General features: G+C 40.3%; 1 protein-coding gene across 10 annotated transcripts in view; it reads left to right on the forward strand.

Moving 5' to 3' along the window:
• The first annotated feature begins 13,821 nt into the window (after window positions 1-13,821).
• Window positions 13,822-24,915, forward strand: part of CEP162 (centrosomal protein 162) — a 74,186-nt gene continuing 63,092 nt past the window's right edge. For 3 of the 10 annotated variants that reach the window (XR_004968835.1, XM_036317322.1, XM_036317325.1), the window contains exons 1-5: window positions 13,826-14,054; window positions 14,967-15,080; window positions 19,038-19,152; window positions 22,457-22,603; window positions 22,930-23,113. Coding sequence is in view for 6 of the 10 variants with exons in the window: in XM_036317322.1 (XP_036173215.1) it covers window positions 15,024-15,080; window positions 19,038-19,152; window positions 22,457-22,603; window positions 22,930-23,113 (503 nt within the window). In the remaining 4 variants the exon portion in view is untranslated. Of the gene's footprint in view, window positions 14,055-14,256; window positions 14,302-14,964; window positions 15,081-19,037; window positions 19,153-22,456; window positions 22,604-22,929; window positions 23,114-24,915 lie in introns of those variants that run through there. The other 7 variants (XM_036317328.1, XM_036317329.1, XM_036317331.1 and 4 more) reach the window with 5 other exon arrangements.

The following is a 24,915-nucleotide window of genomic DNA, read 5'->3' on the forward strand; positions in this document are numbered from 1 at the left end:
CCACTTACCATGGCATAGGAGACCGTTAACACTCCACCCTCGCCTTTCTAACTCAGATGTGAACACTTTTAACCTAAAAGGATCGTTAGTTGCAAGAATTATGGCTGATAAAACAGGAAAGGAATTTATGTCAGCATATATTGAGTAGCTCACAGACATCTTAGGAAGGTTGAAGAACCAGATGCAGAAAAGGCAGGAAGAAAGAGAGGCCACGCAGAAAGACCGCAGCCACAAGCAGATTGTAGAACCGAGACAGTTGAGACCACCACTACGGCCCCCACAACATCGGTCCTGTGCTTTGTACCACCAATACCACCCTCTCTGGACACTGCTTCTGGATGCTGAGTGTGGCTCGGGCCCCACGGCCAGGCCCCTGGAAACTGCAACCCCACTGATGCTGTTAAGACCAGAAAGACTCGCCACTCAATGTGTTTTTCTGTTTCCCTTGCTCCAGCCGACTGGCAGAGCCTGTTAGACATCCATTCCTTGCCAAGAAAGAGGGAGGTGGTATGGGTTACAAAAATAGCGGGCAGACCTTTTAGCTTCATAGGGAGAGTCTGGCAATAAAAAAAAAAAATGGAATCAGATGCTGGACAACAAAAAATCAACACAGGTGCAATCTATGCTTCAGCTACTCAGGCTATACAGCATTCTCCAAAGGAGACCTGCTCCATTTGCCTCTTTAAAAATGCCTTTCTCAAGACTGACTGACTCCTTCCTTCCTTCCTTCCTTCCTTCCTTCCTTCCTTCCTTCCTTCCTTCCTTCCTTCCTTCCTTCCTTCCTTCCTTCCTTCCTTCCTTCTGTTAATCTTTTCCATTGATTTTTAGAGAGAGTGGAAGGGAGGGGAAGAGACAGAGAGAGAGAAACATTGATGTGAGAGAGACACATAGATTGGTTGCCTCCCACATGCATCCTGACCAGGGGTGGGGATTGAGCCTCCATCCAAGGTATGTGCTCTTGACTGGAATCGAACCTGGGACCCTTCCCGCCCCAGGCCGATGCTCTATGGCTGAGCCAAGGGCAAGACTTCTTATTTTCTAATAAAGGAGCATCTATCTACCCCTGGTCTAAAGTCACCTCCTCTGGGAAGCACTGGCTGGTGCTTCTTTTGTTTGTGGTCACCACACTTTATTGTAGCGCTTCTCACAGGGTGTTGTAATTATGAGGTCATTTCACAGTTCATTTCCTATTTCAACAGTGAGTTCCTCTAGGCAGGGACTCTCTTTTATCTTTGTGCCGTCAGAGCCAGGCATTGTGCCTGGGACAAAATATGTCCTCAGTAAAGTTTGTTGAATAAATTTGTGGTTCCCCAAGGGGGAATGTTTTGGAGTCTGTGAGTGACCCCTAGAAGACACTGGCCCCTACTGTCAGCAGTAGAAGCACCATCTTCCTCTTGCCCAGGGGCAGGAGCTGTCTGTTCCCAGAACTTCACAAGACAATTGGAAGCTGCAAGGCACTCCTGGCCTCAACACTGACCATCAGCCTTGTAGTTGGCACCTCTCAATGCCATTCTGGATTCTAACATGTTGTGGTCTTTGGCATTCTGCTAAAGTTACACCTATAGCAAAGCTTCCGTGTGGTTGTTTTATTGCCTAAACTAGTGATAAGCTGGGAAGTATAGCAATCTTTTGAAAACTTTTTCATCATTTTTTAGTAAAAGCTAACGAAATTTCAAAATTATTCAAATCCTCATGGGTAATACTCATACACACTAAGATTTAGATGGGCCTCTCTGTGCTGGGAAGACAGTTGAGAGCCCACTGTCTCTAACTAGATTTCAAATTACAAATGAGATAAAATTCTTGACACTTTTTAATATTGCACAGAATGTCAGTATAACAATAACACATTTGACAATTTTTATCATTTATTATAGTTATTCAATTTATAAAGACAATTCCATGCTAAATATTAAAATTTTGATCAATAACACAATAGAAGATAACATATTCTTTATACTATTAACTGAAAAGTAACAGAAAGCATTGGTGAATAATGTTTATTTGTTTTAGGGGTGAGACTTCTTTTACTTGGTATTCACTTAAATTCTGGCAAAAAAGAAAAACACACACAATATGCTTCTTCAACAAACACCATTGTCAGTTGTCAGCTGGGTGCCTATTGGAGGCACTGAAAACTATCATTCTCCAGGCATTTGAGAGAAAGTGATAAAAACAAAACAAAACATGGTAATCATTCCAACATGAACCAAATCAAACTGAAATAGCTAACTTTGGAAAGAGAAATGATACAATAGTTGAAATGGAAAATTGTGTGAGGGATAAATATGCATCAATTCGGGGGGAGTGTAATTATTGTAAGAGGCAGGGATAGATTGTTTTTACACGTATGGAAACTTACTATTTCATTGCACAAGTTACGGCTTTCATCAGAGCTCTGGGAGGCTTTGGCACTCCAGCAGTCCTCAGAAATTTATGTTGATAAAGTTTTTATTCTGGGTTTTGGGGAACCTTTCAATTCCATATAGTCCTGCTTGGGTTTGTCATTACATGTTTGTCATTACAAATTGTAGGTGTGTACAGTATTTTTATGAAACTATTAAAGTGTATCATCTGTTCTTTCCCTACTTCCGTTTCTAAATTGCATTATCGTCTTCACCCCGGGCCCCTGCATTTGGTGCAGTCTGCCAAGAAATAAAATAAGACGAGTTTCCAGCCTCGGGACACAATATTTTGACTCACCATGACCTCGATAAAGAAACAACAATGGAAAAAGAGGATTTTGTTGCAAGTTTCAACTTGCATATCTTAATCCTACTCTGACTTCTATTTGTTTTATTATTAGAGCATTATTAGACTTTATTTTATTATTGGAACATTTTTACTTTGGGCCCCTTCCACAATATAAAATTTTTACTACAAATATACAATAACTTCCTTTATTTCCATTTAAGCTGTAAGTATCCTTAAACATTTTCTGATGGTTCTGTATTCTATGGATTTCTTTTTATTATTATTATTTTATTTATTAAATAGATTGGGGCGACATTGGTCAGCATGAACACGTAGGTTTCAGGTGTGGGTTTCTATGTTACAAGATCCGTATATTGCACCCAGAGTCGAATCTTCTCTTGCCACCTTATATTAGGACCCCTTTCTCCCTCCACCCCTTTCCCTCTGTTTGTGTTCATGAGTTTTAGTTTTATCTCCTACATGTGAGTGAAATCACATGGTTCTTAGCTTTTTCTGATGGATTTATTTCACTTAGCAGGCTCTTGGGGCTCCTAGAGGCCTCCTCCAGTGTCTACAGCCATACCACCCTGAATGAACGCACCCAATCTCCTCTGGATTTCTTAAAATGCAAAGCTCTCACATTAGGAATTGCCCGTGGAATAGGCCTAAACATGTGAAATGCAATCATTTTAACAAAGCTTTATTGCTTTTTTCTTATTATAAATGTATTTGTAAATTGAAATGAAACAGATAACTTTAATTTTACCTCTAATTTATTTCAGAGTAGATGAACAGCCTAAATGTATTTCTTGTTATGAGAAGAAGGAAATGAAACTGCCGAAGAAAGTTCCTTTAAGTTACGTTAACTTAGGAGATAAATGTGGTAAAAATAGCAAGGCTTCTTCATGCTCCTCCAAGACTTTAGGACAGGTACCTTATCCCGACGGTCATCAGCAGTGGTCATCCCAATTCCGATGACTCTGAGGAACCCTGTTCTGGAACAGTAAGCAATTAGTGAAGATTTTTTATTTGTTGTGAGCCCTTTGGAATGAAAACACAAAGTGAAAGAATTTTCTCAATGATGCAGTATTTATCCAGATTAAAGAAAGCAACTTATTCATCCATTGACTAGGCACTGGAAGGGTAGAGGGTTAGTCTGAGCAATGGCTGAGCTGATAAGAGGAGATTCTACAACTCCCACATCTCTCATTGTACTATCCCTAGTCATGCTTGTCATTGCTATCATTAAAATTAGAGAAACAAATCATGGCTCACCACATTCCTATTGTAATTGTAATTAGCTCTGCTAGAAATAATGTGCTGATCTGTGCTCAGACCAAAGGGTAATGTGTCAATGCACAGAGGAGGGCTAGAAGGTTGGGGGGGAGGTTGGAGGGTGGTAAGCTTTACTCCCATACATATGACAACCATTTAGGAAGTATTAACACTAAGAAAAGTGCTATTATAACTTAAACCATCTACTATATATATCCCACGTTCAAAGGCTGTTAAATTGCATTGTTTACCCATATCTTCAGAAAAAAATCACTTCTGTCGTGGTAAACAACCTGCTTCCCTATTTATAATGGTCTGGCCCTCTAGCAACTTCAGCGTGAAATTATAGCTAATTTGCCTACAAACGTCAGGTGGTCATAATAATCTGGCCACTCAGTGTATACTAATAAAAGCCTAGGGGGTCCTCGCACCATCTCGCGATGCCCTCACATCATCACAAGATTGCCACCACAAGATGGCTGGCAGGGGAGAGCAGTTGTGAGCAGAGGAGGGCAGTTAGGCATAAACAGGCCAGCAGGGGAGGGCAGTTGTGAGCGATCAGGCTGGCAGGGGAAGGCAGTTGGAGGCAATCAGGCCAGCAGGGGAGCAGTTAGGGGGCAATCAGGGTGGCAGGTAGAAGCAGTTAGGAGCAATCAGGCAGGCAGGCAGGCAGGCGGGCAGTTAGGAGCCAGTGGTCCCTGATCGTAAAAGGGATGTCGACTGCCGGTTTAGACCCTATCCCTGCAGGGTCCGGCTTAAACCAGCGGTCGTACATCCCCCGAGGGGTCCCAGGTTGGAAGGGGGTGGGGGTGGTGTCTCCGTGCACAAATTTTGTGCACCGGGCCTCTAGTTAGGTAATAAAATGGGACCAAGGGAAAATGAAGCCAATAATTTCAACAACTATTTATTGAACACCTACTTTGTGCAAAACATTGATATAATATAAATATTAATAACACAACAAATCCTCAAAAAGTTTATGATATGGTAGGAGAAAAGAGGGAAAGAACAAGCATCCAATCGATTAATATTTTAAAACAAAAGTAACTTTTCTACTAGAGATATAAGCAAAGAACTGTCTTGTCCAATTGAAGTATCAGGAAGACACTGAAGGCTTGGGTGTGAGCATGAAATAAATCTGAATTCGACATGCACTTTTCTCTAAGATAAATGGATTCCATTAATAATGCAGTGGTGCTAGAGAACTAATGCTACTCTCAATATCCATGATTGTTGAATGTGGAATAATGCAGATGGTGGATTACTCAGGATTTTTCTTCCTTTGTCTTTCTCCATGAGAACCAGTTCATTGCTCGTTAAAACCTCCTGCAGAGGTCAAACAAGTGAGGGGATGGAGATGAAATTCATTTTGGAACTTGTTAGACGCATTGGTGAAAGGTTTGGTGGAATTGTAGAAAGAGCCTCTTTATATTTTCTTTTTCTTTCAAAGAAAGCTTGTTTTCCATCAATGAGATTTATATGGTGACTAGAAAATGCTTTGACTTTCTAAATAAAATTTAAAAAGTTCTTCAAAGAAGGACTTCAAGAAAAATAAAATATTTTCCCATTTCATAACAAATATTAATTTATATTTTTCCTTTTGAAATTGATTAACCAAAACAAACAAAAAATGAGTAAAATTTTTAACTAACAAAGAACACATCAGTATTTGCACAGGTAGTAGGTCTGTTTTCATGTCTAAATGCCATGTTTTCCTATTAAAATTGATGAACCCTAAATTTACCAATTTACTAAGCAGGTGTGAGCAACTAAAAGTTCAAAAATAATTTCTGAAAAACCCAAAGAATGACTTTAGAAGAGCTATTATTACCAAGAAAGGAGTATGATTAAGATAATAAAGCCTGTAGTGAAGCTCCAGAATTGGACCTGTGCTTATCAGTCCCCTGCCAACAACCACATATGGGCATTGCATGTAAAGAGAGGGATTTCAGATAGGAGCAGGCTGCACACATGAACAGTGTGGAGGCTTCCAGAACTTGAGAGCCACTGGAAGATTAGAGAGTAAACCCATTAAGATAGAACTGACTTCACCCCCAGGGGTGGGCAAACTTTTTGACTCCAGGGCCACAATGGGTTCTTAAACTGGACCGGAGGGCCAGAACAAAAGCATGGATGGAGTGTTTGTGTGAACTAATATAAATTCAAAGTAAACATCATTACATAAAAGGGTACGGTCTTTTTTTTTTTTTTTTTTTTTTTTTTTTTTTTTTAGTTTTATTCATTTCAAACGGGCAGGATCCGGCCCACGGGCGTAGTTTGCCCACGGCTGTGGCCTAACCTGTTTGGCTCCATGGATAGAGGGTTGGCCTGCGGACTCAAGAGTACCAGGTTTGATTCCGGTCAAGGGCATGTACCTTGGTTGTGGGCATATACCCAGCAGGGGGTGTGCAGGAGGCAGCTGATCGATGTTTCTAACTCTCTATCCCTCTCCCTTCCTCTCTGTAAAAAAATCAATAAAATATATTTTTTAAAAAAGATAGAACTGACTCCAAAAAGAGGATAGAAGTGAGGGGAGAAACAATTGTATGGATATTAGTGAAGATTAAAGTTTGGCTGTTTAAATAGCCCACAAGAATGGATACCTCTACTCAGCCACAGGGTGTGCTTTTATTGTTTTTAACGCTTTTTGGTAGCTGGATGCCTCTGGGGCTCAAAAGAGACAAACAAAAAAAAAAATGTCTTTTTATACACAAGATTGGAAAAATGGAACAAAAACTAATGATAATAATTGGTATCAAACCGTTTAACCACGTACACTATATGACAAGCTTCACAAGTAACAATGCAATAGGTAACACCTCTTGAGCACTATGATGTACAAGTCCCCATTCAAAATGTGTACATATTTTAACTCATTCATTTCTTGAAACACTGTGGTGTAGATGCCATTGTTGTACCTCTTGAATCAATGAGGAATCTGGAGTGCGCGGTGGCACATTCTCATCTAAACTTATTGTGTAAGTCAACTATGGCTTCTCTCAGGCAGCCCTCACCCTGCAGGGGTTCCTTTGCCCACTGGCGGCTCCTTGGCTAGCCAGACCCAGAGCTGCGGAGAGGCCCCACAGGTGATTAGACTCCAGCTTCAGTGGAAAGGATTTGGATTGTCCAACGTCAACTATGTACCACAGTATTTTCTAAATCCCCATTGAATTTTTAAATTGTGGTAAAATATATATCTAATATATACCATCTTAACCATACAGTTGAATACTGTTAAGTTCATTCACATTGTTGTGCAGCCAATCTGCAAACTCCTTTCAAGTCTTGTAAAACTGAAACTCTATATAACCCTTTAAGAACCCACAGAATCACATTTTTTTTCTATCTCTAGGAATTTGACTATTCTAGATACCTTATACATTGGGAATCACATAGTATTTATCTTTTTGTGACTCACTTATTTCATGTAGTACAGAATTTCTGAAAACATAAAAAACTATGCTAATGCAAAAATATTAACAATCAGTTTTATAAGGAGATTTTATATTATTATTCCTAAAAAGGGCAATGACAACTAATAACTTGTGTGTTTTAAAACCCAAATGCAAATTATTTTAACTTCTTAGTTTTTTGCATTTATAATAATTTACCTAAAGCAAAAAAAGTTTTAAAACAACATAGGTTACCTATAACAATCAAAATATGTATCAATAGTAGATATTTCTATTGAAATGTATTCCTATCATTATGATACTTGACACATTTTTCATTGTCAGTTTTTTCAGATGCAAAGTTTATGAGACACACTTTACTATGCTTTATGAAGTATATGCTATGTTTACTAAGAAATGTATTCCTAAACACTTTTAAGTTTAATTCTATTTATTTCCTTTCTTTATTTTTGCCAATTATAGACCTCACAAACCCAGCTGAAATTAAACATTATCTATTTCCAAGACAAGCAGTCATTGGTACTTTGCATTTTAAATGTTATTCTTAAACTAAGAATTGACAGCACCAAAGTCAAATACTAGCCTGATGTTTTTGTAACCCACCAGATAATTTTATTCTTAAAAATTATTTTTATTTCATTACAAGTGACATTAAGTAGACTATGATTTTTCTTTTTCAAAACACCTTCTCAGAAAGTGACAGTTCGAATTTCAAACTTCATTTTTAACAAAGCTCAAATTTTCGGTTCTAAATTGTCCTTTCATGACCTCTGATGGTGAAAGTGTAAACTGACATTACAAATACCAACAGAACTAAAGCCTCAAATTACATTGACCTCTTATTGAAGAACCTTTCCCTTATTTTTATATTTATTTACCATGAGAACGTAATAGTACCAATTTGTCAACAATATAGAAAAATTGTTGGACAATTTCATTCCACTTTACAGCACAAAAAAGCCCTTTTACTCACAATCTGCAACTCTTTAAATATGTGCATTTTATATAGCAGAATGAACATTTTAATTAGATAGCAACTTACTACTGCGACTACTAGCTCTCAAATGTTAATTGAATAAAAATAAAGTTTGACAAAGTTGAAATAATTATTTTAATTTTAAAAATCATCACTTCCTAAATTTCTGTACATATGAATAATGGAGCATAATTGTACATTAAGACCTGATTATCTGTGTTTATTATTTCAACTTAGCTGATGAGATTCTGTCTCAGCCTGGGTTCCTCCAATAAAGGCTTCTTCACAGGTAATTTAACTGGGAATATGACCCCAGAGAGCAGGAATAATGAACAGAGGAGTAAAAACGGGGAAGAAAAGTTGAAAATAAGGATGCATTATCAAAATGACCATGGCTATGGCCAACTTGTGCTGGTGCCATAGGTCTTCTGAGAAGCCTTAATGAAATCCATGAAATAGAAAGGAGAAGAAATTTCCATGGCCTTCCATCCCCTGTGGTTGAAGGTGGCCCCTTGGACTATGACTACTGCATAACCACTTGTAGGTTGCACGTGTGTGGCAATTCGATGGGCATTTCACATTTCTATGTCAGAAAAGCTGCAGGGAAGGAAGCAAGAAGCTCACACCCTGGCCAGAGGTGAGGCACTCTCCACCTGCACTTGCAAGAAGCTGGTCAAAGTCTATCAAAGCTGGCTGTAGCCCTAACCGGTTTGGCTCAGTGTCTAGAGCGTCGGTCTGCGGACTCCAGGCTCCCAGGTTTGATTCCGGCCAAGGGCATGTACCTTGGTTGCGGGCACATACCCAGTAGGGAGTGTGCAGGAGGCAGCTGATGGATGTTTCTCTCTCATCGATGTTTCTAACTCTTTATCCCTCTCCCTCTCTGTAAAAAATCAATAAAATATATTATTTTAAAAAACTGGCTGTAGAAACAGTAACTTCAGTAAGATGTGGATGAGGGGATTTAAAGTGATGTGCAAGTAGTATCTGATACTGCAGAACTTTGCACTACTCAGGTTCATCCTTTCTCTTCATTAACTCCAGTCTGTCACCAAGTCTCCTTCAAGGTGCTAGCCAGCCACAACCTCTGCAAGTGGGCTTATGGAATAGCTGCAGCCCCTGCTACTGCAGCTGGTCCCAAAGCTTTATTGATAGTCATCATCTTTCTCCTCCACTATCCATTCCAAATTTCTCTCAGCCTTGCCAGCATCTCAGCTGGTCTAAGGCTGCTTGCCTAAGGGTTATCCAGACCTTCTTTCCTTAGGTTTCACCATTATCACCTGGCACAAAATACCAGGAGATGCACCAATCAAGTTCCGGAACATTCTCCCTGCCTCTATTATATAGCAGCTACTCAGGACCTTTATGTTAATAAGGGTAGATTAATCTTTCAAATACATTATTCCCCTTTGCTTTATGTCCTAGGAATGAGGAGTCCGAAGTGATCAGGTGACAGTCATGCTCCGTGGGACTCTTTTACTTTGTCTTCTGGTGGAGGTGTTCTTCCTGGGACCCAGGACCTCTAATCCATCAGAGCTTAAGGTTTCAGGAACAGGAAGCATACACTTTGAAAATGGGTTATTAGGAGTAATGGTGAAAGCAACTGGTTGCATTTACACCCTTTGGTTCCTGTAGGGACATAGCACCATATTTCAGCAATCAATACAGCACATATAGCTCATCTTTTCTCTAATCCAGAACTTTAGCTGAGCTTTCAACAGGTCGTCTGCTTCTGGGTGACGAGATATACTGGAATCTCAGTGGAATGGTCATGCACCCATTCTTACACCACCTTTGTGGTAAATTAATCCCTTGAGCAAAAGCAATGTGTGGGGGATGTCATGCCAATGGATAAGGCACTCAGTAAGCCCTCAATTAGTGGTGTTGGTTTGGTGGAGACTCTGTTGCCAGAGAATGCAAATTCATTGCCATAGTAGGTTTTTATTTCAGTACAGATGAATTGTTACCATCTCCAGGGCGGAAGGGCCACAGACCCATTGTACCTTCTGTGAAACTCTCAAGCTAGAACTTTAAATTTCACCTGGCCTCCATTTGCCCCTACTCTAACCGGATAACCACGATGTCATTTCAGGTCCCCTGGCTCATCCCCTTCATCCAACAGTCCTTGACAAGTCTAAGTACCATTTGTCCCCATTTCCACCTGGCCTCCATATGCCCCCATTGTAACTAGAGGACCATGGTGGCTCTTCTGGTCCTCTGGCATTAGTGTTAGTTCATACCCCTTATCCAAAGTCCCCCAAAACACTAACTATTCTTCTTTTTTAATGTAGTGTTACTCTGGTAAATGGCCATAGGGCCCATTGTGAAAGGACAGGGAGAATGTTTATAATCATTCTTGTGATAGATAGGGTCTTTCCTCAAGGGCACTCAGCCTCCCTTTTATTTTTATTTTACTTTTTTTAATATATTTTTATTGATTTTTTACAGAGAGGAAGGGAAAGAGATAGAGAGTTAGAAACATTGATGAGAGAGAAACATCGATCAGCTGCCTCCTGCACATCCCCCACTGGGGATGTGCCCGCAACCCAGGTTCATGCCCTTGACCGGAATCAAACCAGGGGCCCTTCAGTCCGCAGGCTGACGCCCTATCCACTGAGCCAAACCGGTTTGGGCAGCTTCCCTTTTAACCAATAAGATCTGGGTCTGTGAAGTTAAATAAATCTACAAATGTGGTAAAGGACCCAGATTTTCCACTGGGATAACTGATAGGATTTTGCTCTCCAGATCTCTTTGTCTGTTACACACACAAACAGGTAATCACCCGGTCAGCTGTTCATTAGTCTCATCTCTAAAAACACTATGATTAGCCCTTGCCGCGGATTCCTGCAGATCAAGGCAACCTGCTGGCTACTACAGACTTCCGCCTGTGTCAGTATTTACACCAGCTTGCCTCTGAGCAAGTATTGTTACATGGGTTCTTCCCATCCAGAAATCCTCTAATCCCACTGATATCAGGGGGGCTGGTTCCATAGCAGCATCTCCTCTTAATAACGCTCACCTGCGGAGGACAGGCATCACCAAATTTGTTAAAAAATGTTGATGTCCCTCTCACCAGTGAATTCCTCCTTGCCTTGCTGAAGGGAATGTGCTAGGTTCTAGATATCACGTAACAAATTCAGTCTGACATGAGCCTTTGGATGTCATCCTTTATATTAAGCCAAAGCAATTTCAGCATCTCTGCCTCATTTTCCTGTTGGCCATCATCACATCCAGTCTTCAAGGAAACATCCCCGCAACATATTAGGACCACCTCCACATGTTATTAGGATATTGAACAACACGTCATGAGTGAGTATTCCCATGTCATAAATTCCCTATGCAGCCAGCCTTGTTTTATTCCTCCTACTAGTTCAACTCCTGCATGATTTTCCCTGGTTCCTTTTAGTATCTAATGTGGGACCTGCAATTACTGTAAATCATTTCCTCCTGAAGTAAGGCTATTTCCCTGCTCAGGTGTCTGAGATCTGATCCCAGGTACTGGCATACAGAGGATTTGTGGCATCCTGTATCCTTTTGTGAGTTATGTTCTTCACACGAGGGCTCCAAATCTTCACCGGGTCTCAAGGCAATAGGAGGATGCTCTCTTTTAGCAAGGAGAATTAGACTGCTCCTACCAATGTGGGGAGTTCAGGGAAATCTGAGAGTGATTCCCAGTGATCTATTCAAATGCCTGTATTCCAGGTTTCAGCATTACATTGTTTTCTACCAGGGCCTGAACTCAGTACACCCGAAGAGGCTGTGCCTTCCGTCTCCTTTGCAGCTATGTTGTCCTGATTATTTGATCCTGGGCCTGATTTTCAACACAGACTTTCCTGCAGGTGCAGGAAATGATGATTTCCTATAATAGTGAGTGTGGGTCAACCCTTCACCTTCCACCTGTATCTCTGCCCAACCAACCTCATATAAGCTTCTGAGTAGCTGCATGTCACTGGCTATCACCACCTCATATCCCATTACCAGTGGGGTCTTCATTGCCATTTGACTGGTGGGTTACACAGTTCCCAAATCCCATTCTAATTATCTGCTTTCCAGGGCTAATCCTCATACTGGCCACCTTTCCCACAGTACCCCTGAAAGCAGAATGTGAGACATCAAGCTGCATGAGAGTAATTTATTCGAGAATGTGTTGCAAGTAGCAGAAGTGATTAACAGGAGAATGACATAGAGAAGGATGAAAAGGCAATATAAGAATGTATTATCAAATGGGCCATTGCTGTGAACTGGTTCTGATCACATAGGACATTCTGGGAAATCTTATGAAATGTGTATCAATACTGTCCATCCTGGGATTGAAGGGGAGAGTCATTTATTCACCAGTTCCTTTGATCAATGATGGGCCCACAAAGGTTAAGACCCCACACTTCCAAGTTTAAGTGTTGGGTGCTGAATGGATTCCCTCAAGGATCAGAGAAGCCTCAGGGATCAGAATGTAAGAGGTCTCCATTGCAGGTTCAGGGCCAGCACACAGTTGAGTTACACCTGAGTGAAGCTAGTGAAAGCCTGAGTGCAACGGTCCTAAGCAGCAGAGGCTGGAGTCAAAGATGAGGCTGAGAAGATCTGCATAATATAAATTAATGTGAAAGAGGCCTGATTTGCAAGAGGCTTACTAGTAGGTATGGGTGGGCCATAGAATTGGTACCTACCATCATCATGTATCTACACCGAACAAAATATAAAGGGAATTGAAATGATTTGTAGATTGCGAGGATTGAGTGAAATAATGCAGGTGAAGCTCCTATCAACTTCAGTGTGCAATAAATAGCAGCTTTTAAAAAATCTGTATTATTCAAATTTTGATCATAGGGCACAGCTCTTGGCAGGATACATTTGTATCACAATAAACACATGCTGAATCAGGCTGAAGATGTTGAGGTCCATAACTTGTGTCTGCCAGCAGCACCCCTTGTCGATTTTACTTTCACTACCATAAATGCTGTCCTCTGAAACTCCAAATTGTTGGTTTGGGAGTTTATTTTTAGAGAAATAGCAAAACAAACAAACAACACACACACACACACACACACACAAATAAATAATTATAGATGCCGCTACAATGGGGAAAAGGAGGTGTAGCAGGTGGGTGTGTTAGGGTGTACTTTAAATTTCTTGCCCACTAGATGGTGGAACAGAGTCCCTATCCTGACAACAGGATGCTTTCTCACAGGTTTGAGTCTCTCTCACAACGCCACAGAAGACTTTGCACGTAGAAGAAACCCAATCCATTAAATGTTTTCAAAAACTTTCGCTTGTTAAGCAGCGAGCTGAAACGACAAAGGTGGGGAAGGTTAGAAAGAGATGAGAAGCAAGGCAATACAAGGACTAGGGGAGCTAAACTACATTTCCCAGAAGCCCACGGGTTGGACCTACAACACCCATCATGCACGTGTTCCCGCTCTCGTAACCGGTCGGTGCCTCCACGTTTCCGACGAGCGCAGAGAGAGACGCGGGGTCCCTACGGTGCGGCAGCGACGGCTCTTACCGCCACAGGATCCTAAGCCGGGGCTATTCCCGCCTTCACTCTGAGGCAAAAAGACGCTAACCGCCGTCCGGGCGGACCCACGAGCCACGTGACGAGCCCGGGTCATGTGACTCCGAGCCAGGAGGCTGACGTCTGTTACCCAGACAACTGCTGGGCCCCCAGCAGACTTCCCGGCAAAGCGCGGAATTCGGAGGCGAAGGTGGGTGAGGCGGCGACACTGCTTCCCCGGGGCCGAGAGTGTCCTCGGAGCTTTCGTTTTGGGTCCCTCCCCACCTCCGCCCGGACTCCAGCTGCAAGTGCGCCTTTGTCTTCCCGCCGCCACCGGAACCCGCGCTTTCTGGAGCTGGGACCCCTGCCGAGTGGGGTCCCTGTGGGTGGGATCCCCTGCGCGCCTCCCCTCTCCCGCCTCCGGGAGAGGAGGCTGCCGTGCGGGGCGCGCCGGGGAGGTGAGCTCCTAGGGTGCGGGGAGAGCTCTATGCTGCAAGGCACTGCTGCATCGTTTTTGTTGACTTTCCCTCGCGACAAAAGGAACAACTTGATTCTGGTTGATGTGTATATTTCATTAATTTTATTTTAGGTAGATTTTGAGACTTAATCGGCTCCATTTGATTCCATTTGTCTGTAGTATTTGGAATCATCCCCGTGCCTGGAAAGTCTGTTTTGCAAAGCTCTTAATAATGGATTGATAATGAGCTGAGTGATGAGTCAGCCCAAATTGTCCTGTGCTTTGCCAAAAAGAAACGGTGTTTTTGGATTTCCTAATTTTTAATTTTTAAAAGATTCCTTGAGAGGACCAGGTTTGTTTAAGGGATGTTAAATTTTAACACACGCGCGCGCATACACACATGATAGAATTAGGAAATATTGTGGAGGCCTTGAACAATAGGATGTTAACAATAAAAATGTATTTCTGGACTCTAAGTAAAAGGCAGACTGTGACAGCTGCTTTTCCAAATCAGTTTTGTGAATGAATTAGGACTCTTGCCCAGCTTACTGGTCCATAAGTGTGCATATATACTAAAATCAGAAAAAAAATGAGGTTTAAGTCTGGTTGTTTTCATGATGTGATATAAATTTCCTCAAAAGATGTTTATTGTTTCTTGTTACTTAGTGTTCCAATGTTGAAATACTTTGGAATGTTTATCTTGGCAAGTGAAAATTATTGATTATGGCTCACTATTCCAAAGAAGAACTGGATAAAGAGTTTGAACAGTTCATGAAAGAGGTAAGTGTTTATTTTTAAAAGGTGTATTGTAAATTGGTCTCGTAAGAAATTCACCCTTCAGTTTTCTCTTTCACCTCTAAGATCCAGTCCATCGTCAAGCTTTGTCTCCAGATTATACCTATTATCCTTCTATTCCCTTCCTTTTCACTACCACTATCCTAGTCCAGGACACCAACAGCTCAGCTGGGCTACTGCAGCAGCTCCCAAGTACTGTCCCAGCATTCCTTCACCATTCTGCAGCCTGCATGATGTGTTATATAAATCAGACTCTGTTGGCCTGCTGTTATCTATACTAATAAAAGGGTAATATGCTAGACAGGACGTCTTCAAGGCGTCCTTCCAGACGTCCTCCTGGACAAAGCCACGGTGGCGGGGGCTGAGGCAGAGGTGGTTAGGGGTGATCAGGCTGGTAGGGGAGAGCGGTTAGGGGCGATCAGGCAGGCAGACAAGTGAGCAGTTAGGAGCCAGCAGTCCTGAATTGCGAGAGGGATGTCCCACTGCCGGACATCCCCCGAAGGGTCTGGGCTTGGAGAGGGTGCAAGCTCGGCTGAGGGACACTCCCTCCCTCAAACCCCCATGCACAAATTTCTTGCACTGGGCCTCTAGTATAGAATAAAAGTCCAAACTCATTCCCAGGGTTTATAAAGCCCTGGATGATTTTACTCATGCCTATTTCACTGACTTTATATCACTCTTACTTATTACCCACTTATGTTACAGTGGCCTTTTCCACTCTAGACATGTCAAGCTCAACTCATAGTAGGAGCTTTGCACTGGCTGTTCCCTCTGCCAATAATGTTGTTCCCCTATTCTTCACTGGGCTGGCGAAAATCTCATCTTAAATATTACTACCTCAGAAAAGGTTTTTTCTGTTCATCCAGTAAGAAAGGAACCACCAAGTCACTTAGTATACCATGTATTTATACTATACAAAAGCATAATAATACTATGCAAGTATTATTTTACTTATATAGGTCTATTTTCTGTTTCCCATCATAAGAATGCTCAATCTATGACAAGTTGTAGCATATGTCAATGTCTCATTCTTTTTTATAGCTTAATAATATTTTATTGTATGGGTTTACCACATGTTTACCCACTTACTAGTTTATAGACATTTGAGTTCTTTCCACTTTTTGGCAATTATGAATAATTATGGTATGAACAGTCATGCACATGTTTTTGAGTGGATGTACGTTTTCATTTCTCTTGTGTATATACCTAGTAGTAGGAATGCTGGGTCATATGGTAACTCTGTTTAACCTTTTGGGGAACTGCCAGACTGTTTTCTAAGTGGCTGTGCCGTTTTCCATTCCCAGCAACAGTGTATTAGTGTATTAGGGTTCCAATTTCTTCATATCCTTGCAGCACGGTTAATTACTTGGGGACCAGCTTTTTTTCTTTTGTTTTTTGTTGTTTTTGTCACCGTTTTTGTTAATCCTAACCTGAGGATATTTTTCCCATTGATTTTTGGAAAGAGTGGAAAGGAAGGGGAGAGACAAAGAGAGAGAAACATTGATGTGGGAGAGAGACACATTGATTGGTTGCCTTCCACATGCACCCCGATGGGCACTGGGAAATCGAATCTACAACCAAAGTACATGCCCTTGACTGGAATCAAACCTGGGACCCTTCAGTCCATGGGCCGATGTTTTAACCACTGAGTCAAACCAACTAGAGCTTTTGTTTTGTTTTAAATATGTTTTTATTGATTTGAGAGAGAGAGACATCAATTGGGGATCAAGCCTGCAATCCAGGCATGTGCCCTGACCAGAATCGAACCAGCGACCTTTTGGTGCATGGGCTAAGACTCCAACCAGCTGAGCCATACCAGTCAGGGCTGTTTTGTTTTTAATTATTGTAATCTGGAAAGCAGTGCAATATTGTCAAAAGTGGAAATACCTACTATGTATTAGACAATAGGGTGGGCATTCTGCATTTTTATTTGTTTTTTGATTTTTTGCCCCAAGCATGCAAGGTCAGTGCTATTATGACTATTTTTAACAGATGAATTAAGTAAAAAGAGGTGGAATATTCCCTAAGCAATAGAGCTAGCATATTTTGAAGTTGAAGTTTCAACTCAGATCTGTCAGGCCCCCATACCTTTATACTCCTTCCACACTCTTATGTGGCCATGGAGTTTAGAAGGAGTAGACTGAGTCTGAGACAGATTCTCAGAATTTGGTAAACAGGAGGATGTAGGGAGGAGAGAGAAATGGGGCATTTTGAGGTGATAGTGAAGTTTAGAGACTGAGTGGAAGGTGATGCAACTAAAATTCAGGTGGGATAAATAACATATTTTCTTCCCTCCTCTCTTCCTGCCTGGCTGTCAGGGAAGACAATTAGTTGTTTTGAACGTTTAAAAATTGACAGTCTTACTTATCATTGAGCTAGAGTTGCTTGGTTGGCAGGTGGAAATGTGTGTTGTCATCTTGGAAGTTCAAAAGGTCACTCTGGTAGCAATGTCCTTGTTGGGAGACTAAACAGTGTCGTAGAAAGTGGAAAGGTTTTAGTCACAAAGATCTCAGTTTGAAACCCAGCTCTGTAACACCAGCAGTAGCCTCTTTAAGCCTCGTTTAACCTCTTTAAACTGTTTCCCTGTCTGTAAATCTCTTCTAGATTACTTCAAGATTGAGATAATTTGAGAATAGATCCTGACATAGAACAGGTATAGGATCAATGTTGATTGCTTCTTTGGGAAGAGTGCGTAGAATGAGAATAAAAGGAACCAAGAGCAGAGTCCTGGGGAAGTCTAGTGTTAAAGAAACAGACATTGCCAAGAGCTATTAAAGTAGGTGGGTGAGGAAGGTTACTGAGCTTTTCCCACCAGATCACCAAGTTTTCCACAGAGCTTGAAGGGCATGAATGCTGTGAAGTCAGAGGTAGGGAGTTTCACGAAGTGTCAGAGTTGGTCACCGGTATCAAGTTCCATGACGTGATCAGGGAAGGGGGCTGACCGTGGTCCTTTGTTGGTGGTATTAGGAGGTCTTTGGTACCTGGAGGAGAGCTGTTTTGGATGAGAACCAGGTTTTAAGGATTGTTTGGCTTGGTTTAGTGTTGTTGGTTTTTAAACAGAGTAGCCCAGAGTGTTCATTCTTCCAGTCCACAATTGTGCCTGGGGATGCAGTGATGAGCAGGTTTTTCATCTGAAGGAAGGGTGAGAGGAGGGGGAGGAGGGATTAAGATACAAAGATAAAATGGGGTAACCAAGGAAGTAACAACTTGGAGAGGTGGGAAGTGACCCCTCTGCAGGTTCTCCAGAAAGTGGAAGAAACAATTTCTCTTCCGAGAGAGAAAAGCAATGTTTTAACAGGTGAGTTTAGTGATGGAGTGAGCGGGAAGGGGGTGGGTTTTGATTGAAGGTCTTCTATTTTCTCAGTGCGGAGAGAGGCCAAGTTACTGGCTAAGTCAGGGGGCTAGGTTGGGGTTAGAGTACGGAGTTTAGGGTTGTAGTAAAATTTGGGTCTGAAGAGTTGAAAAGGACAAATAAATATTTGTTAAATCCTATCAATTACTGTGACAAAATGCTAATTTCTCTGGTAAACACCTAAAACTCAGCTCTCCCTGGTCTTAGAATTCTGCGTTCTAGAGTGATGTTAGGTAATTTTGCTCAATCATTATTTATTCTTAGACCCTCAAAAATGTCTAAAAGAGGATTGTATTTTTCTTTTTTTCCTTTCCTGATTTTCTTGATCAAATTTTCTTTATTTCTTTGTTGTTATTGTTCTCCCTAGTTAGTTTACGTGTTTAATTCTGTGTATGAAATTGGTGTTCAGAGATATGTGCTTGATTTTTAACTTATTTTGGTCATATATGTTTAGAAATATGAATTCATACATTAATGCTGAGAATATTGCTTATGTATGGAATAGTTGAACTGTGAGAGAAGGAAGAAACATTTTAGTGATGAATCTGGAATTCTCAAATTTAAAATTTAGTAGCTTATATCTGATTCAGCTTTCAGATGATTCTTTTGAAAATTCAAACAAAACACCTAGACAACCTAAAAGAGAAGTGAAAAAGAAAGACACACTGCCATGGTGGATAACAGAAGGTGATTTCGAAGATGGTGGTAAATATTGCTGATTTTTCATTTCACATTATTTGACCACAAGGGGTCAGTCAAAACTTTTAATTCTGGATTTTGTTACTGTACTATAAATATATAAAGACAGTAATTTGAATTTACTTTCTTCACTTTATTATATACAGTATTATATACTTGAGAGTCTATGTTTCTGCATTATTAGGTTATTTTACATTGAGGTCATTTTTATTTACTCAAATTAAGATGATGAATAATATCAGTATGTTTATATATAATTATATTTAATGGTAAATTGATTTAAGGTGATTTAATAAAATATCCTGACAACATATTAATGTCATTGCATGGGCAGAATTTAACAAATCTATAGATTTTTGGTATCACAGTTTCTTATAACATTAGTAAAATAAATTATCACAGAACTATTCCTCATTGCATTGTTACAAATAGAAAATTACTCTCTGGAGCAGCAGTCGCCAACCTTTCGGACCTCACGGACCACCAGTGGTCCGTGGACCACCACTTGGCGACCGCTGTTCTGGAGTGTTTTCTTCAGTGTACTGTGTATGGTGATCGTTGTATCTCTAAGGAACTGAGACTACCATGAAATACCTATGTTCACACTGCTTGCGGGTCATTAAGCACCATTTTATAAACTGATAAGATTTAGTATCTCTTCTCTTGGGGGAAAATTTACCCATGGCTTTTTTCCCCATACAACAGCCCAAATGCCCTAATGTGATAGTTACGGCTCTATCTAATCTGACTGGAACCCTCCTTTCTAGCCTTATGCACTCCAGCCATATTCAGTTTTTCCTTCTCTGCTGGAAGCATCATTGGCTCCATGCCTGTGTGCGTTAGCTCATGCTTTCTTGCTCTAGAATGCCTTTCCTCTCATCCTTCTTGTCCAGTCAAGTTTGGTATCACCTCTTTTGTAATCCTTCCCTAACTCTTCTAACTCCCTTACCAACACAATTATTTCCTCCTTTGTTTCAGTGTCAAAACACCATAATAGCATTTATGCATTGTGGTTATACTTGTAACCTACTGCTGAGATCGGCAGCTTTGTGAGGGCAGGAAACACTTATTTTCCTTGTATCCCCTGACCCTTAATGTGTTTAACAAATGAATGTAAGAGTGAATTTGATAGTCATTTATCTGTTCTTAATAATGTAAATAAGGAATTGATTAATTGAAAAATTCAGTGCATTTTTTTTTTCATAAATCCCCAAACTATACAACAGCGTTAAAGTTTGCATGTGAAGAATTCTTTTTTAGAATCTTTCCGTCCGTTGTAAAGGATATAATATGATGAAGTGCTATTGGAATTGTTGACAAAGATTTGAGAGTTAATTAGCATTAAAGTCTCTTTTTTAGAAAATAATCAGATGGAATGATGTGTAAATTCACTTCAAAGGGAAAGAATAGGTCCTGGACCAACACTCGAAGGTAGTCTGACTAAAGGTATTACTAATTTTTAAAAGGATTTATCAATCAGTGATGGATTTGACTAGTAAAGGATGCAAGGAAGGATACTTAAGAAATAAACTTTGCCCAGCTGGTGTGGCTCAGTGGTTGAGCATTGACTCTTGAACCATGAGGTTAAGGTTCAATTCTGGTCAGGGCACATGCCCAGGTTTTGGGCTCAATCCCCAGTAGGGGGCATGAGGCAGCCAGTCAATGTTTCTCAGCATTGATATTTCTAACACTCTCTCCCTCTTCTTTCCTCTTTCTGAAATAAATAAAATCATATTTAATAAATAAACACATAAATAGAAACAAACTTTGACATTGTCCTTTTACACACAAGGGAGAGAGTTTCTCCACCCAAGGGCATAACCTGATCCCTGTTCAGTCACAAACTGTAATAGAGTTTATGGTATGTTCTGAGTACCAGGTGACTCTTAGTACTAGATGATTCCTCTCATCCAGGTGTAGAAGCTTCTGAGGGAGATGGCAACACCCTCTTGAGGAGAGGAACCCATTACCCACCCTAGATAGATGCCATTAAACGTCAGCATTGAGAACTCCAGCCTTATAATTTTGCTTTCTCTTTGAGTTACCAGAAGGACAAAATGTTCTGCCTAGAGCAGCGTTCTCAACCTGTGGGTCGCGACCCCTTTGGCGGTCGAACGACCCTTTCACAGGGGTCGCCTAAGACCATCCTGCAGATCAGATATTTACATTATGATTCATAACAGTAGCAACATTACAGTTATGAAGTAGCAACGAAAATAATTTTATGGTTGGGTCACAACATGAGGAACTGTATTTAAAGGGCCAGAAGGTTGAGAACCACTGGCCTAGAGGGTAAAACCATCTAATCCTCCTGCTGGGTGTCCTCTTCATTACCAGTAACTCAGTTGCACCTTGGTTTCGGTTATAGTAGTCTCTTGTGAGCTCGGTTAGCATGGGTCACATCCCTGCGTCAGCATTGGAACCAGGTGAAACCCAGACAGACAGCACCCCAGCCTTGGCATGCACTTTCTCCTTTGACGTGTCTCTTGATTTTCTGCAGCTGTGGAAGTTATTTGAGTTATGGAACCATTATGCACACCTAAAGCCATAAAATAAATAGATTCTAAACCCTTTCCAAGAGGACACTAATTAGGAAATTGCATACAAAATTTGTGACTTCTTAAGGCTTCCTGCAAAGCAAAAGTTATATTTTCCTAATCTTAATACGTATTTCTATCATGTAATATAATCTATTTTCTCTATCAGTTTTTTACAACAAACGTGTAGCATTGGGATAAAGAAATTTTGATGTTACATAACTTTTTCATTGTTTTCTGTTGCTTTTGGAATAAAGAGAAAATTTCACTCCTGGCCTTTGAGGATGAGAATGGTCTAACCATCAGCTCCTGCTCTGGGCTTATTTCTCCCCTGACTTACCTTTACTCTCTAGTCTAGACCCACCTTCACTGGCTTTTTTGCATCCTCTGATATGGCTGTTCCCTCACATTGTTGACCCTTTGTACCTCTTCCCTCTACCTGCAATTGTCTCCTTTTCCATTTCAGCTGGTTATTTACTACTCTTCCTTCACATAGGGCAGACACTGTTCTTTAAAATAGCATGGTGCACTGTATAAAAGTGCTGTGCTCTTTTCACCCTCATAATGCAAAATTTTAAAATATTCTTAAGATACACTGCAAACAAATGTAATTTTTCTTTTGTGAATTTTAGGTTTGATGGATTTTTATTTAATAGCATAGATTTATTTTATAGCTACTGTCCACAAAATTAGTATAATAGTATGGTGTTGGCATAGTTGTCAAAACAATGTCCTGAATATAAATATCCAGTTATATTAAATCCCATCCCTAGGACGGCTTGGAACAAATGTAAGCTATCTGAAAACAAAGGTGACTTCTCAGCCTATTATGGAAATAGAAGAGGAGTCTGCTGAGAGGATTCAGTTTCTCAAGAGCAGTGGGACCTCTATCCTAAGTATTGACAGCTTAGAAACAAATGGTAAGAAATGTGAGACGTATGAGTTGATAGGTTAGTTACTATGCTTATAATCAGAATTTTTACAAAAATTACAATCTTGAAGCACTTAGATTTAATATCTTTCTAAAAAGTTTACAATTACACTTATAGAGAAGCCTTATAATCTTGCTTATTGATTATGAATATACATCTGCTTATTGATTATGAATATACTATATTGGGTGAAAGATTAAGTAAAGTATGTTTTATATTTTTTAAAATTTTACTATATAATGTTAAATGCATCACTAAAATTAATTTTATCAAAATTCTGTATGTTAATAAAATGTATTTGTGCCTTCACTTAGAAAGAGTAGTTTCTGAGCTCAATCATAGTGTTCTCGGATTGGGACTGGACACATTCGAAGAAAAAGAAGAAAAAGAGCAATTTTTTGCCAGACTTGAGAAAGGGTTAACATCTTCCATTGATTATTCAAGATTAAATAAGGAATTGGATTCTAATGACTCCACACATTTTAAAGCTTTACATAGGTAATGTAACTATATTATAAACTAATCGTTAGATGATTTTTTTGTGTGTGTTTTTCTAACTTTTTGGAAGACTGGTATATACTTGGACTAAAATGGGTAAGTATTATAACAGGCAAAAGTAGAATCTTATTTTTAACTCTATTCTCTGTTTATTATGTTGGTCAGAGTTTTTCTTTTATGTGAACAGAATACATTGATTTGTATTCGAGAGCCCACTCTCCCTCCAGATATCTGAATGTCATGCCTGAGATATTACTCAGACTAACAGCACATTGCCAGAAAGACCTTACTAGGAAGATAACTTACCAAGTGATTTTCCACAGATAAGGTAAATAACTGAGTTCAGGTAGCTGTTAGATACTCAGAGGGGAAAGGAACAGAAACGGGTTGGGGAACCAGGGAGCAAAGACACAAACCAGGGTTTGTGTCCTACCTTTGTGTATATTTGACCCTAATGATTATTTGAACACCTCGTTTATTCTGGAAATCCTGCTAGTTGACTGAGCTTGTCCTCTGTAAGTAAGGTAGACTTTTGACATTTTCAAGATCTTTGTGAAACCTGAATCTTTCATTTCCTCAGTTTTATATATCATTTAATATTTTAATTTTAAGTGAAAGATTATAATTCTAAGATTTTGAAGAACATCAAACTATAATTATTAGTACCTGCTTTCCTCACGGGGCTTAGTTTCTTACAGATGGTGGACAAAGCAGTGACTACCATGGACTGTGTGGGCTCTGAGATTGTTACCCTACTTGGACGTTAACAAGTTAGCCTGCCAGTTTTATGAATGCTGACAAGATTCCTGGGTCAGAAACAAAGGGCTTTATTTCTCAAAAATAAAGGCTTTATTTCAACAGAATCAGTTCAGTACCTGAGTGCCAAATTCATTTGCCTCAGTTCCCTATGCCCCACACGGCCCACAGGGCAACACAAAGAGTCCATGATGGCTGTCGGCACACATGGTGGGTTACTTTACAGGAGAGGACCTGTCACTGAGCATAGAGAATCTACTGCTTTATAGTAAAGTGCAAACAAGCCTTCTCTTTGGGCAGAAACATTGCTTCATCTCTCAAGGTTGCTCACGGCCAACACAACCCTGAGAAATGACTAGGAAAGGGGGGGTTCATTCCTTGCATTCTTGGCATACCCATCAGGAACATGCAGACCCATGGTGATTGCCTTAGTGACAACATAGATTAAGCCTGTATAGGTTTATTAGTCACAGGATTTTGCCCCTTTGCAATATTTAACTTTTTTTCTGATTTCTTAACAAAATTCTTAACTACTGATATTTTTGCTCTAAAACAGACTAGTCAGAGTGCAGCACAGTATTGAAATGCAAAATTATTTTTCGCTATTACTAATATCTCTAATAATAAAAGAGTTAAATGCTAATTAGACCAGATGTCCTTTGAGACAAAGCCACAGCAGGCGGGGCCACCGCAGTAGAGGCCCTTGCAGAATTTTATGCATTGGGCCTCTAGTAGTTTTACAATTTTTTGGACCTTTTAATCTCACTGGCAACAGGATTGATGGACTGAAAAAGGTGGAACTGATTCCTGGGTTTGAAAAAAAGCATATCTGAACTAATATATCCAGTGCAATTCAGACTTGCTCCAGCTTCTCTGTTACCTTGCTGAGTTTTTCTTGCAAGCATGTCAAACTCGTGGCTGGCGGGTTTAAATGAGGCATGAGGCCCACTGGCCATGGGTTTGACTGGCCATGAGCTTGGTAAGACTCCTGTTTAGCTCCTATTTCAGGAGTAAGTTGCTTGTTAGCATGTAAATGACTGTGGTAT

This window comes from Myotis myotis, unplaced genomic scaffold, assembly GCF_014108235.1.
Source record: "Myotis myotis isolate mMyoMyo1 unplaced genomic scaffold, mMyoMyo1.p scaffold_m19_p_7, whole genome shotgun sequence".
NCBI classification, from domain to species: Eukaryota; Metazoa; Chordata; class Mammalia; order Chiroptera; family Vespertilionidae; genus Myotis; species Myotis myotis.